This window comes from Lolium perenne, chromosome 3 (genome assembly GCF_019359855.2).
Source record: "Lolium perenne isolate Kyuss_39 chromosome 3, Kyuss_2.0, whole genome shotgun sequence".
Lineage (NCBI taxonomy): Eukaryota > Viridiplantae > Streptophyta > Magnoliopsida > Poales > Poaceae > Lolium > Lolium perenne.
Window position 1 is genome coordinate 212,032,267 of NC_067246.2, and position 14,727 is coordinate 212,046,993.

General features: G+C 41.6%; 1 protein-coding gene and 3 long non-coding RNA genes across 7 annotated transcripts; 2 read left to right on the top strand and 2 right to left on the bottom strand.

Annotated features, from left to right (window-relative positions):
* Window positions 1-30: 30 nt before the first annotated feature.
* Window positions 31-8,502, top strand: LOC127343267 (uncharacterized). Its single transcript, XR_007877124.2, has 3 exons — window positions 31-124; window positions 3,376-3,666; window positions 7,796-8,502. It is a non-coding gene; the product is annotated as an uncharacterized lncRNA (long non-coding RNA).
* On the bottom strand, window positions 782-3,199 carry LOC127343268 (uncharacterized). Its single transcript, XR_007877127.2, has 2 exons — window positions 1,393-3,199; window positions 782-1,315 (listed from the first exon to the last, which is right to left on the bottom strand). It is a non-coding gene; the product is annotated as an uncharacterized lncRNA (long non-coding RNA).
* On the bottom strand, window positions 4,315-6,862 carry LOC127343264 (putative receptor protein kinase ZmPK1). Its single transcript, XM_051369388.1, has one exon. The coding sequence runs from the start codon at window positions 6,858-6,860 to the stop codon at window positions 4,476-4,478; it is 2,385 nt and encodes a 794-aa protein (XP_051225348.1). The 5' UTR covers window positions 6,861-6,862; the 3' UTR covers window positions 4,315-4,475.
* A 612-nt stretch (window positions 8,503-9,114) lies between the features above and the next one.
* LOC127343266 (uncharacterized) lies at window positions 9,115-14,355 on the top strand. Of its 4 annotated transcripts, none has more exons than XR_007877121.2 (10): window positions 9,115-9,386; window positions 9,553-9,704; window positions 10,539-10,658; window positions 10,742-10,864; window positions 10,950-11,001; window positions 11,095-11,166; window positions 12,752-13,279; window positions 13,468-13,539; window positions 13,632-13,733; window positions 14,154-14,355. It is a non-coding gene; the product is annotated as an uncharacterized lncRNA (long non-coding RNA). The 4 variants fall into 4 exon arrangements; XR_011755710.1 differs by having other exon boundaries at window positions 9,116-9,386; window positions 11,088-11,166; XR_011755711.1 differs by lacking the exon at window positions 11,095-11,166 and having other exon boundaries at window positions 9,116-9,386.
* The last annotated feature ends 372 nt before the right edge of the window (window positions 14,356-14,727 follow it).

Sequence of the window (14,727 nt, forward strand, 5' to 3'; positions counted from 1 at the left end):
GCTTTGAGCATCTGCTCGTGCGAAGGGTCACCGAGAATCTGCACTATACGGCTTTTGACTTGTGATCTTGGCTGCCTCCTCAGGTCATTAAGAGATAAACAGGGTGATCAACTGCTCATTCCGTGTAAGTTCCCTCCAGCTTTTCCATTTTTTTCTTAGGCATGAAACTAGCAGAAGTGCCCGTGCGTTGCTACGGTGCGTCATGACGTTAATAAAAAAATCTAAACTTTACAAAGAGATTTAAAAACTCTACTAAAAAACTGATAATTTACGAAAAACCTAAACATAAAGGATGTGTGTGTACCTTCGTGCGTCTTGCCTACCGGTGCGACTCATACATGGTTTATAGGGGTTTTGGTGGCGAGACCTGACAACTTGCCAACATGACAATTATTTTATATAAAAAATGCCAATTCTCACATAATTTTTAGTAAAAAAAATAGCTTGCAAAACAATCTCTAATAAAATAGCACATACATCCAATTAAAAAATTGAAATTTGCATCCACACTGTTGTTTTATTTAACTGTAAATTAAGTTGTCTTCAAAATAGAAAATGAACTGACTCCCAATCTTGTCCGAAGACCATGAAATGAAAGATCCAACGTCAAATTGTTTTTCTTTTTTCTTAACCATATCCTTGCATGGGACACTGAACAAAAGGATTGCCATTTTCCACTGGTAAGTTCAGAAAAAGTTCACAATACCACATCGAGGCATTATCGATTTGTTTCACAGCTCTGTAGTCGATTTGAAAACAACACCAGTCAACACTGTACCTCTCCACAAAAATAAAATACATGAATTGCTGCTACTTTATTGTCAACTTAGTTAAGTCTGATTTTCCATCGTCAAATAGCTGTAAGCTAATCAGGATCTTCTAGATAAGAAGGCAGTCCTTGCTCAACCTCAGTACTCTAATAAACATGGCACATTCAGTTAGCACATTACAGTTAGATATCAGAGCATTGAGTGCTTTAGTGCTTCCTCCCTATACACATGATCGATTTACGCAAATAATAAGAAGTATAAGCTGCCAAGCTCCATGTTATCTAGAACGTTTGTCAAGCAAATACATTGATCTTGAGCGTTGAGGTTTGCCAATTACCACAAGATTTCCAGGCCACTGCTTGTTTTCATCAACGGCAAGAGTGGGAGCCGAAATTGGCCTTCTCTAAGAAGAAGACTGACTCCGCTCATCTCCTCTAGTCATACCTATTTTTTTGGTTCAAGTCCAAGATTTCGGAAAGATCACAACAATAGTAAAATTTATAGTGGAATGCACTCTCCTGAATTCAAGCATAGTTAGCATAGTTCTGCATCAAATAAAAATATTAACTTTTGAGTTTCCCCTCCTAGAAACACATCAAGATGGAAGTATTCAACACTGTACCTCCCAGCAAAAATAAAAACCATGAAGTGCTGCTCCTTTGTTATCAACTTTAGTTATCTGCAAGTGTGGTTTTCCATTGTCAAATAGCTGTAAGCTAATCAGGATCATAATCATGCAGTCCTTACTCAACCTCAGTATACTAATCAACGTTGCATATTCAGTCAGCAAATTAAGCATTCAAATCTTGCAGTCTGCGCACCAATATAGCAAACTACAACAAGAGCTTCAAGCATTGATAAAATTCAGCAATGGACACCAGGTACGGTAAACTATGAGGTTTTATCTGATGAATGATGATAGAAGATGGAGGGCCTCTAGGTTTATGCCTTGCAGGTATTTTGCAGATTCAAGCTTGTTATATGATATCAAATTCCTTCCAAAACTTGTTATGCTGCATCAAAAGTTTCCAGGTCAATTATAATGATACCTGGATTGGAATAAAATAGTATAGATCGTGTCAGACTCCAGGTCACTTTCAATAATGCCTGGATTTGAAATAAGTCTTCAAACTCTGAAAATCCAGAAAGAAATCAAGTATAATAATTTCCTCTCCGTCAGTAGTCTGATAGCTTCATATTTACACTGCAGCATCTGTTTTCGCGGTTCTAATTGTTCATAGATAAATCATATGAAAGAAGCCAATATATCCATCATAATAATGATGAATTCACGGACAAAGAGTCAGCAATGATAATCTGACAAAAACAAGTTGTAGGGGGCAAATATTAGATCTATATTTGCTGCCCAGATGCCAAAAGCAGGACCACAAGACCTGTACTAATATATGCCTGCAAAAAGGTCAAGGAAATAATCCAGTCCTTCATTTAATTCAGAAAGAAATTGGTCACCCCAAGAAAAGCAGGCAAACGAAGAGATCCTCAATTGTCCAGAACCTCAAACACTACCTTCCTGTGAATTTCCGGCATTGCCTAGACTGGCAAATTTGGTGCATAGAGAGAGGCGCGGTTAGCCCTGGTCCTGGACGAATAGCATTGCACAACATCCAGCAGGCATGGCCAGAGCACCGGACTCCAATTCCTTGCGCGTCGTATGTTACTGACCAATTCGACTGGCAAATTTGGTGCAGAGAGAGAGAGGCGCAATTAGTCCTTTCAAGCAGAGCTCCTTGGCCTCATGAATCGAGTTGACTTCTCGTCGTTACCTGCAGAGGACACCGGGTTGTGGACCAACTCCAGTCTCCAGGATGGCCTTGTCAGAGGGAGGTGAGGACGACGGGCAATAGCCTCGGTCGCGAGGCGCTCTGGCTTCAGACGACGAAATCCACGGCGCGCCGAGTCTCCTTCACCAGCCGACGGTGCAGCGCGTCTCCAGCCTTCGGCGCCATCTCAGCCGGGTGTGCCAGCACCACCTGCCTGAAGCCGAAGAAGGCCCCGAAAGACAGATGCCGTCGCCCATCGATCTGGACGGACACCGCGGCCATCGATCTGCCCCCAAACAGGGCGGTGACGCAAGACGGCGGGAGGCCAGAGACGGAAGATCAGGGGATGGCCCCAAAGACCAGATCAGAGTTTGAAAGAAATCGGGAAGGATTTGATTTGATCTGCTCGAGTGCTCGTTTGATTGGACGCGTCTTGATCGCGACGTGCTCTTGTGATCTTCCGCCGTGGCCGAGCTTCCACAGCTCGCCGCCCCGATTTCAGGAGCCGATTCCAATCGAATCGACAACAAGAAAGGGAGGGATAAATTGACGGGACTGTGTATAAGTAGAGGAGAGGTAGGGTGTGGCACGAGAGGAGATTGGGTCGAATCAGGGCTGGATCGAATTAGGGTTGAGCATGAACACGGGGTGGTTTGGAAGGGCGGAAATAAACGAACCGGTAGGATGGCAATTACAGTATTATGTATTTTGGTGGGAGGGCAAAACGGTCCAAAAAATTGTTGGACGAAAATTTTGGCAGAAACCTTAGCTCCTTATTAGGTATAGATTACCATTGGTCTCACACATTTGACTTCGCTAAGCAGCCGGCTAGCCGGCGTCGACTCCGTTCCCCCGTGTGAAACGGAACCAACCGGCTATGGAAAGAGGCCCAGTGGCCCGTACCCAGCCCAATGCCCACTTTCCTCGCTCCGGCACATGAATCAACACCGCAGAGGTCGCCGCCGCCTTTCCGCTTCCGAACTCCGGGCCCTCCTCCGCGGTTGCCGCTGGCGGCGCCCTCATGAGCCATTCCCGCTCTGCCAGATTCACCTTCGGCCAACGTTGGCTGTTGCCATTATGGCACAATCCCGTCAATTTTCGCAGTGTCTCCCAGTGTATGTAATATTCCCGTCATTTTTTTATTGTCCAGTTAAATTTATCTCCTGTTTGCTATGAATAAATCTGGAACAAGCAAGCCATTTCTTGAAGAATCTAGCGTGACTAAAGCCAAGTAACAAACAAGCTCTGCATCAGGATTGCTTGTGCAGACTAATTTCCATCAGAAGGTGCTGGCTTATGGCTACTTTTATTACATCAATCTCCACCACATATATTCTTTTGCTTTGCGTATCGAGTGGTTCTTTGATGGGGAGACAAAGCACATTACATTGTTGCTGGATCATCATCCCCGATTCCATTGATAAACATAACGAAACCTTACCCGCAAAAAAAAACATAACGAAACCTGACGGTAGGCAAGTCTATAACATTGCTGCTATGAGAACACTTGATGCTGGTATGTAAGGAAATACCAGTGAGAAATCCATCATACTGTTTATTTGTTGCATTTAAAACACAAAATCTGGCACATTTTACAATAAGTACTAGCAAATTCGCACAACAATTTGCTCTTTCGCACTTGTTACCTTATGCATATTAGCATATAACATCAACATAGTTTACAAATTTCAAGCTACATGCACTAGCCAATGCAACCAAAAGTATGAACTAATGGAAAGCCTGTGTACATGGACAGAGCGGCACCAACAATTTTAGGATAAATTACACCACAGGACTCAAACTCGACGCCTTGGCTCGGATACCTTGTCAAGCCAACTGATAAAAGGGCTGGTGCAATCCACTTATATACATCAACAACAAACAGTGTGCATATCCCAGTCTTTGCATCCCTTCATGTCAATACTCAATACAAATAGGCAGGATGGTCGTCTTCATCATCATATGCCATAAGAGCCTTCATGATTTTGTCCATTGTTGGCCTCTTGCTTCTGTCTCCAAGGCACGAAATAGCTATTCTCACCATTGCAATAGCCTGCTCTGGATCAAAACACCCCTTCAGTTTGCCGTCCACTAGATCAGTGATACGCTCGGTAGCCAGGATCTGTTTAGCCTTCTCGATAAAGTCTGGAAACTCAACTTGTGTTTCATCGACAATTATGCCACTTGAAACCCTAGTTCCAGTCACAATCTCTAGAAGCACAACGCCATAGCTGTAAACATCGACCTTCGCATTGATCGGCATATTCAGCGCCCATTCTGGTGCCATGTAGCCCATTGTGCCTCTCATGTGGGTGAAATTGAAGCTAGAACCATCTCGCTTTGCAAGCTTGGCTAATCCAAAGTCTGCTATTTTGGCATCGGAATTTCGAGTTAGGAGTATGTTCTCTGGCTTCACGTCACAATGGACAATCCACTCAAGGCATTCGTGATGAAGATAAGCAAGACCCCTTGCTGTGCCCAAGGCAATCTTGTATCTTTGCCTCCAGCCGAGCATACTTTCAGTAATTGTCTCACCAAAGAGGTACTTGTCTAGTGACCCATTCTCCACATACTCGTATACTAATAGCCTGTTTTTCCCTTCTGAGCAAAATCCCATCATCCTGACCAAATTCATGTGATTGATCCTTCCAATTAGAGTCACTTCTGCCCAGAATTCCTCCTCTCCCTGCTGAACATCTGAAAGTTTCTTTACTGCCACTAATCTCTTATCTTCAAGTACTCCTCTATAAACAATTCCAGTGCCTCCTCTCCCAATCTCTTCTTTGAACTTTCCAGTTGCTTCCCTCAATTCTCTGTATGTAAACCGCCTGAAATGGCTTGTTATCATCTTGTATCCATCCTCCATTGACTTGGGCATGTTACTATTTCTGAAAAAAAGACACCACCCTGTCACAATAACAAGAATCTCTAGAGCTCCCAATATTGCAGTAAAGACATAGAAGTATATCCACTTTATGTTGTCCCTCTTTATGCCATACATATTTTCTGATCCTAGCATGATCTCAGAACCGTTGGGTCTGCAGGTCAGGCTTTCTTGTTTGGAGATTGAGAATGCTGAACTGTTAAAATTCTTCGGTACTTTCATGTAGTTGTCTCCAAGGAAATATGGGTATACTTGACCATTGTAGAGTATGTCTTTAGTGTAACACCAACCATCCCCGCCAATGTATGTGAAAGATATGCATGAGTTGATGTTCAGACAAATGTTCCAACATGCTTCAAACGAGATGGATTTGTTAGAGCCTAGATCAAAGCCATAGAAGTCTGCATGAGGTTGCTTAACAAATGTGAAGTCCTCAGGTGGTTGCTTGCTACTAATTGTGAATGTCGGTTTGCATCCCTTGTTCCAATCTGTTGGATCAACCATTACATGTTCTGGAGGACATCTACATTTAAGGCCTTCTGAGTAGTCACAAAGACCATTCTTACCGCATAATCCGTGCACATAGCACATCTGTATTACAGCCTGCCCCGTGATCACCCAACTCCATGTCGATGCATCCAAGCTGTACATTCTGAAATTTCCATCTTTATCAATTGTAATCCTCCTCTTGACGCCGGGGCCTGAATCTGAAGCCACTATCTTAAACCCATCACTTGACACAAAATTACCCTCGTCATCGAGAAATGCTACCCTGGTGCTGTTATATCTATTGCGTCCGTTTGCCAGTGCATTGTAATCTAACCTTGGCCAGTAGATGCTTGTGATCTCTTGGCCATCATACAATAGGCGCAAGACATTGTCGTTGTCAAAATAGAGGTAATGGTAACCAGAGACTAACCTTGTGTCTTTCTTCAAGTTCTGCCTAGGGAGCAGGGTGTCTGTTGGTGAGTCAAAGCTCTGCCACACAGTTTTGTTGCCAGAATCAATGATCACAAGGTTGCCAGTGTTGAGGAGGGAAACAATTGTGTGCTTGCCTGAAGATGTCTTGCTTTCCCATACTGTCGAGCCATTGGTATCTGTCAGGACCAGGTTTCCATCCTTGTTCAGTGATATCCTGGAGCCGTAAAGGTTCACTGGGGAACTGTAGCCATTCACAGTGGAGTAGGGATTTGCCGTCCAGACAACCGTTTTCACGGTGGTGTACCAGATGGCGAAATTGAAAGCATTAGTTCCAACTCGATGGAAGCCACAAGAGAAGGTGCTATCTGGTGAGAGAAGGAAGATTCTTTCATGATCTTCTGGTGTCATGTATGATCCAGTGGTCATAGTCTGCCATCCGGAATCGCAAGAGCAAAACTGGAAGGGGAGTGATGAAAGAAGGCTTAGAAAGAGCAGCACAGCCATTTCCCCCTGTCCAGCAAACTCTACTTGGCTATGGAGGCGTAGAGACTAGATAGCTTTGGGTTATGCTTCAACGCCGTGCTGCATAATTATACGACGATGTGCATTACGACATAGACGCCCTCTTTAACTATTGAAATTTTGGGTGTACACATTGTATTGCGGTAATTAAGTATGATGTCAACTGATGGGTTTTTTCTTTGTCGGTGTGCAGAGGGGGATTGCACGGTACTATAACTATATCTGTTCTACTTTTTGTTCTGTGCAAACCAGTTGGTTATTATTTGTATTTCTCTTGCATGTAAAAACTATATAAAAAAATACATAAAAGAAGTCTATGCCGTGTTTAGATTGAATGCATAGGGTATACATCATCCAGAATGAGTTTTTTTTAAGCATCCAGAATCAGTATTTTTGTTTAAATAAGCATCCAGAATCAGTATTGAACTACTAGTGGAATGCGAGTCAATTCTAAGAAAGATGCTAGATGCTTCTAATTTAGTATTGACTTCTCATCAAATAAACACTACTAACTCCTTACCGGTTTACAGGGCAATTACGTATTTCGAGAAAAAGTTTGACTACAAATTTGGTCAACAAAACATGAGATATATGCCACAAAAATTATACCGTTAGATTCATATTCAAAAGAAGTTTCCAATAGTATAATTTTTGTGATATATATTTTATAATTTATTGACCAAATTAGTAGTTGAAGTTTTTTCTCGAAATACGTAATAGCCCCGGTATGGAGGGAGTACCTACTCATAGGACCTCATTAAGAATGCGGGTCAATTCTAAGAAAGATGCTAGATACTTCTAATTTAATACTGACTTCTCATCAAATAAATACTACCTACTCATAGGACCTCATTAAGTTCTATTTTTTCGACGATCTTATCTGGTTCATGTGATCATAAGATCTTTGTTCTTTCCAGGTTATTTTCTTCATTGTAGTGCTGGGTATCTTGGAGATAAACCAGCATTTTTTCTTGCATGAAACTGCTCTTGCTGATGGCGTTGCAGAAGTTTTTGGACCCAGATCACATGTGCAGCTGGATAAAATGACAGAAGTATACCCAGTTCATGCAAATGTGCTACAGTGTCAGATTGCCCGACTTATGTATCCAGTATATTCAACTTATGTTTATATATCTACGCACAATATAATTGTGTACCCTGTTTTAGTTATTTAAACGTATGGCAATTTTTTTTTCTTTTGATCGATTAGCTTTCCTTAATAAAACCAGCCACATATTTTGTTTCTGTTGAACCTTTCCTGCGGTTTTCCTATGAAGTTGGTTGTTTCAATTCTTCCTTTGGCAGCTGAATAAAAGACTAGAGATCAGTCCTGCTAGAGATAGTAGTTATTGACAACTCTGTGCATGACTTGGCCTATTAGCTACTACGTACTAGTTTGATCTTTTCTGAAGTACTCAACCACACCCTTTCCATATCCCTCATTACCTTTACACTAGTGGGTTATCAAAACAAGAACCAGCGGCTCTGGTTTTGACCTGGTCTGTTTCTGCAGGAGCAACCAAGCAACTGAAATACTGGATGATCTACATATATTTGTCAAAGCTGCTGAAGATCACCGTCAGGCAAGGCAATGCATATTTCCCAATGTTACTCCTTCAGAAACATACAGTGAGTAATCTGCAATAAGTGATGTTGTATGCATTTTGTAGTACCCCGGATCTTTGCATGCGGAAATAGTAATAACATGTGAAATAATTCAGCACCTCTTTTCTGCGAATGGAGGAAATCAAGTGGATTCGCTCACAGTTGTATTTCTCCGCGCCATTCTTGCACAGGGGTTCATTCTCCTCTCTGGCGGCGAGCACTGAGCAAGGCGCACTCGGATCACCGAAATTATATGCTTCTCCTTTTATATTTACACATAACGGCTGGTCCAATACAGGGTCCGCACGCGTGACCTCCTGCTGCAAAAGACGATCATCACTATTGAGGAAGTTAGCTGCCCTGTTGACTAGTGGGCATCTTATCAAAACAAGAACCAGCAGCTCTGGTTTTGACCTGGTCTGTTTCTGCAGGAGCAACCAAGCAACTGAAACACTGGATTCAATCCATGCATTGAGAACAAGCAAGTGCGTGGGTGTTTGCCCTATGCCTGGGCGCTCCACGATAGTCACCTGGCGCGCGTCGACTGGGCCTCGCTTGGTCTCCACCGTCTGGCGAAAGGTGGGCCCCGTCTGGCGGAAAACGTGTAGCTCTTGTTTCTCTCACACAGCCCCCGCATCCTCCGAAACCCTACCCTCTCGCGTCACATTTTTTGGCGGCGGCGGCGGCGGCTCCCCAGGCGCTCCTCTTCCCCGCGTTCTCACCAAGCCTCTCCAGGCCACAAGCGGATCGGAGTCTCTCCAATACATGGCGTCTCTCCCCGCGAAGAAACCCTAGATGTGGCGGCGGTCTGATGCGGGAGGTGCTACGCCCGCCATGGTCATTGGCGGACGGAGCTCTAGAGGCAGCGGTAGCTCGACATCAACGGCGACGGCGGCCGGACATGTAGGCACTCTCTCCTCTCCCTCTCTCCAGCTACTCAAACCCTAGCGTCGCCCCTCTTGGTCGTCTCCTCCGGCGCCGGTGACCGGGAATCGGTCAACGCCGTCCGTCTCCTCCCACTGGTGACCTCTCCCTGCTCCTTCTCCCCTCATAGATTTTTCTTGAACAGGGAAGAAGGACGCGACCGAACTTAGAGAACGACCGGCGGAGAGAACATGCTCCATCCCATGACCCGCGCCGCTGCTCTAACCACTGCTTCGGCAGCTGCTGCTGGTTCATCTACTTGACCGGGCCGCTGCAGCTCCAACCCATGAAAACAAGGTACATTTCTGCCCTCCTTTCCGTTCTTTGCTGTTTTTTCCTCATTAGCTATCGAATACAGCTAACTGAAGTTAATTTCTAGAAAAGGTTAAGATGGTCTACATGACAATCAGGCCTTCCAGTTCAACTTATTTTGTTATGCACTTTTTTTTGTCTTCTCTCACTGTTTTAGTTCCAGTTTAATTTGGTTCAGACCAAAGTAATAGTGACTCTTCTACATATATAGGTTAAAGTTATTATTTCTTGCTTCAAAAAAGTACTTTTTGCTGAAGGGAACAGAGCTTCTTCAGAGTCCATGAACTTGACGCTGGTTGGCTTCTGAAGGTGCATCAAATTTTAAATGTACTGCGGTTCATGGAAGTTAATAGCAAAGAAAAATGTTTTTGACATTATAAGCAATACAAATTCACCCTTGCTCACCAACGTCAGATCTTAATGCTCACATTAATCTATGCAATATGCACATAATTTAGAGTTCAGAAACTTATTAGACATTATTTTGAACACAAGGTATAATTTCTAACAATTACAGTGAACTATTATGAAGTTACGGTGAAGTCAAAGAATAAGGAGAAAGAAAAATCAGAGAAGGAGGCATCATTGCAGTTAAAATTATGTCATGTGTTTATTTTCTTCTTTTCAGAGATATTTTTTCTTGTCTGAGTCGACTATTCAGCAAGGTCAAATTACATAATACTATCTGAATTTTTAACATGTGGTATGGTGTTTGCCTGTGCATAACATCGTATATAATAATAAAGCTACTAAACTGATAAACAGATGTATGTTTTATCTTCTCCTTTTCCTTCTGTCACTGATCTTTAGTTACTGCAGGTGGAGCAAGGAGGAACAATCAGTAGATCTAGCATTTATTTTTCTGAAGCTACAGGTTATTGTTATAATAAACAGTGTGCCTTCATTCAACAGGCTATCATGGAGCTCTTATTGGGCATGGTACAGTAGCCTATTTAGCATTCAGTTATCTGGGTTGATGCATTTGAAAATTGGTATCCAAAACTGGCTTCATGTATTTGCAGTTGCAGCTAGATGATGACAAATTGGATCCTCAACAACACCCCATTGTATAGAGGTTTATTCACGGCAAGAGCATTTGTGTATTTTGAAATGCTTGGTCATGACCTATAAGCAATTTCCATCAGGCATGTATTCACTAATACTTCTACAACTATTCCCTTTGTTAGTTGAATAATGAATAATGTGGTAATTTAAACTCCCACTTTATAGGTATGTGCTAGAGAAAGAATGGCTTTACAAGTTTACGACAAAACTTTGACAGGTTAGGTCTCATTTCCAAATGATGTTAAATTTTGTATGTATATGTCACCAACTTACGATATTATATCCATGGCGCACTCTGTTTAGATATTAGTGTATTGGTTGTCCATGAAGATTTTGGCATTGTTCACAGAAGCTAAAACCAAAATTATCCCGTGATTCCAAAGTGAGTTTCCTCCCCTCAAAATAAGCACTTGCTATGATTACTATTAGTATGCTATTACTTCTGGCCATGGTTATGCTTGATGGGTGAGGTGCTCATCATTTATTTGGTTTTAATTGGTTGTAACAATCAGTCGATGGCATTATGCATCACCATCATGTTTATGGCTTATTGAAATATGCTTCATGTAGTTATCATTGTTCCTATAATTGCTCTTGATTTCTTGAACCATCATGTACTGGTGTGGTACTGGTATGTTCGTGTTTGCCCATAACACATAGTTTCCTTCGTGCGGGATTTTTCTCTATTACCACTTGCCATTTCTCATAGAAAGAAATTCAAGGTTGATGCATTTCGTGTCAATTAAGCACCATCTTTTCCTCTTTTTGAGATAATTGGCTTGTTTGGTAGTTCTACTCTTGAGCGCTACTGATGGTTAGAAGTGATCTGTACATACAGAATGGTTCGAATGGTTAGGTAAATATCGTGTTGTTGGTTAGAATCATGGGCATATGAATCAAAATTTTTGTTTCGGAAATGATACTTCATTTTATCCTATATGGTGATCCATTTTACGAGATTATGTTGATCATTTGGTTGGGGTAGTTTCTTCGGTTCCCTGTGGTTCAGCCAGTTTGCAATAGTGTTGACCATGGCTACAATAGCTGAAGGGTCTTATTATCTAAAGATGGCTTTCAAAAAAATCCAGTGAACTTCTTGGGCAGATACTTTTTTGGCAGCTTGAGTTGTTCCAGGCTGCGGGGTTTCTCATGGCTTACTTGTAGCTACAATTTTACTCCATCGTGTTGTATGGCTCAAGTTGGACGCTTAGCCTGGTTACCATTTTGTTTGTGCACCAAATTGTAGCTCCATTTTGGTCTTGTATCTTGAATGACTGACAAACTTATACCCGGCAGATATATGCACTTGACAGTGTAAGCTGAGATCTTACCAGTCGCTATAGTCTGGGTCCTAGAAGTTGTACATGTGTTCTAATTTATTTTGGATTATTAGTTTTTTGAGTGCTAAGATTACGTACTAAATAGCGTTTTCTCTTCTCAAGTTACATATATAGTTGAATATAGAGGTGGTTATTCTGCAGATCAGCAATATAGTGGTTCTTCATGAATATGAGTTTCTCACAAGCAGTGTGAATTAACTACTGGTGTCGTAGCATTTTGTGTAGGATTATAGGTACAATGGTTCATGTTCTACATAAATTAGCATTTTGTGTAGCATTTTTTCATATTGTTCATGAATATGAGTTTCTCACAAGCAGGGTGAGTTCCTCACAATGCCCACTGGTTCATACTTCGTATTTCCTGTCTCCATCAAATTTATGTATATCTTTCTCTGAATTCAATCTCTGTTTGCCTATATTGTTGACTCTATAGATACAATATACATACATGATTGTGCAGTTTTACCTATTTAATATATTATTGGAAATCAAGGATCTAAATAAAGGTTACATTGGTGATTGATCATTTGTAGAATGCTTCCATTGAGATATGTGACTAGATATTTACTTGTGGTTTTGTTGTTAATGCTAAGTAATCGATATAACAAACTTGCATTCATTCTTCAGTTGGATAGGCTGGAAGGTTGGAAAGTGTGATTGGATGGTATCACTCACACCTTGGTTATGGATGATGGTTGGCATACATGCTGGACGAGAGTCAGAGCGAGGCAAACTGCATACTGGAAAACAGCCGGAGCAAGGCCTCGAGGACTAGGCCAACTGCCATGGACTACAATCAGGACAGCACCGCCGCCAAGCAGCCACTGACACACGCTGAAGCATATATGCAGTACACTGCAATTGCCTGCGAAGCATGAGATATTTAAGCTAACAAATGGTTAATTGGTTTCAGTGCATAGGGTGGCCATTGGTGAGGGCATACAGGAGGAACACCTTCCATGCAGCAGTAGCAGCCAAGAAGGCTGTGAAGCTATTTCTAAAGGTGAGGATTGATGGGGTGCCATACATTAGTAAGGTCACCCTCCGGATGTAAAAGGGGTATAGGGAGCTTAGAGAGGCGCTAGATTTGCTCCTCTCTGCCCAGTCCTTCTGACCAGCTCGCCGTTGCTTGCTTGTGGAAAATGTGCCATGTGAGTAAGTACCATATCTTCCCCATCTTGTCCTGCTTGAGTGCTCAGTGATATTTCCGTTTATTAGTCTTGAATGGGTGTATTATTTTCACCTGATCTCAGATTGTTCATGCACTTCTTTGGAGAGAGGAAACTGTTGCTTTTGTTGCTTAATTTATAAGCTTTACATCTTTCATGTTGGTCGTTTTATAGCTTTTGCCAAGTTGATGAGATTTGGAGACATGAGCTCTATAAGAACTTTGTAGGAACTCAAAGTCCATGCATGTAAGGAACAGTGCCTGAATAATTTGAAGCATGCCACTTCTTTTGATATCCATTTTAAAATTTACTGTTATATTGGTTCTTTTGCTGTGCAGGGTTAAGCTGAACATGCTTCCAGAAATCTTCAATCAATTCAAAAATCACATTCGAAGCAAAGCACCAAGGTCACTTGATGACTCCCATCAGATAAAGTCAAGGTAAACATCCTACTTTAGGTGATATATATATTCTCTTATAGTTGGCAGAAAGTTTTGATATAAAGGAGATTAACTTGACAGTTTCCCTTGCAATTAACTAATTCAAATATGTGATGTGATATATATTCTCTCACTGCCATCATTCTCAGAATATATATGTAGCTCCTGCTAATCAGGTTAATGTATATATCAATGATCTGTGAAGATATATGTAACTCTTGCTAATCAGAATATTGTATATAACAAGAAGATAACCTTTCCTGCTTAGACTGAGTCAATTGAATTTCCTTTATAGACAACATACTGTATATTCCTATGCTACAAAATCTATTATTTTTCTAGGGCATGTAAAAACAAGTTAGGTATGTATTTTCGAAGTTCTCACTGAGGTTAGTTTACCCACTGTTTTTTGGTTTACAGATATTGAGCGAAGGATCGAACCATGCACTGGTCAAAATCCCTAATATTTGTTCAGATTGTATGATTGTAGGGATCTACCATTTGTAATAGTGTATTATATTCCACATCGGTGGGACTACCTTCTTACAAGTATGCGAGATGCATGTATCCGTGCTCTGATGTAATCTTGGATCCTATATAAATGCAATTACAACTATTTTTATGTCCCCATGTTTCATTTATCCAAGTGACCAACACGATAGTACTATATTTTACTATAAGTTTGTTTTAGTTGACCATCACAATATTCAGATTGGGTTGCCCCTGACCAGCGAGGAGGCGCCCCATGGGGCGCCCCAACCATTAGTACTTGTCAAAACTGTTAGCTGAAGATCACCGTCAGGCAATGCATGCGAGAGTGGTTGTTCTTAGGACAACCGCCCATACAATGAGTAATAATCTGCAACAGGTGATGTTGTATGCACTTTGTAAGATTGCATTAGTTTTACAGTATGTAGTGCCCCTCATATTTGCATGAGGAAATAGTAATAACATGTCAAATAATCTCGGGCTTCTTTTCTGTTGAAACATCACG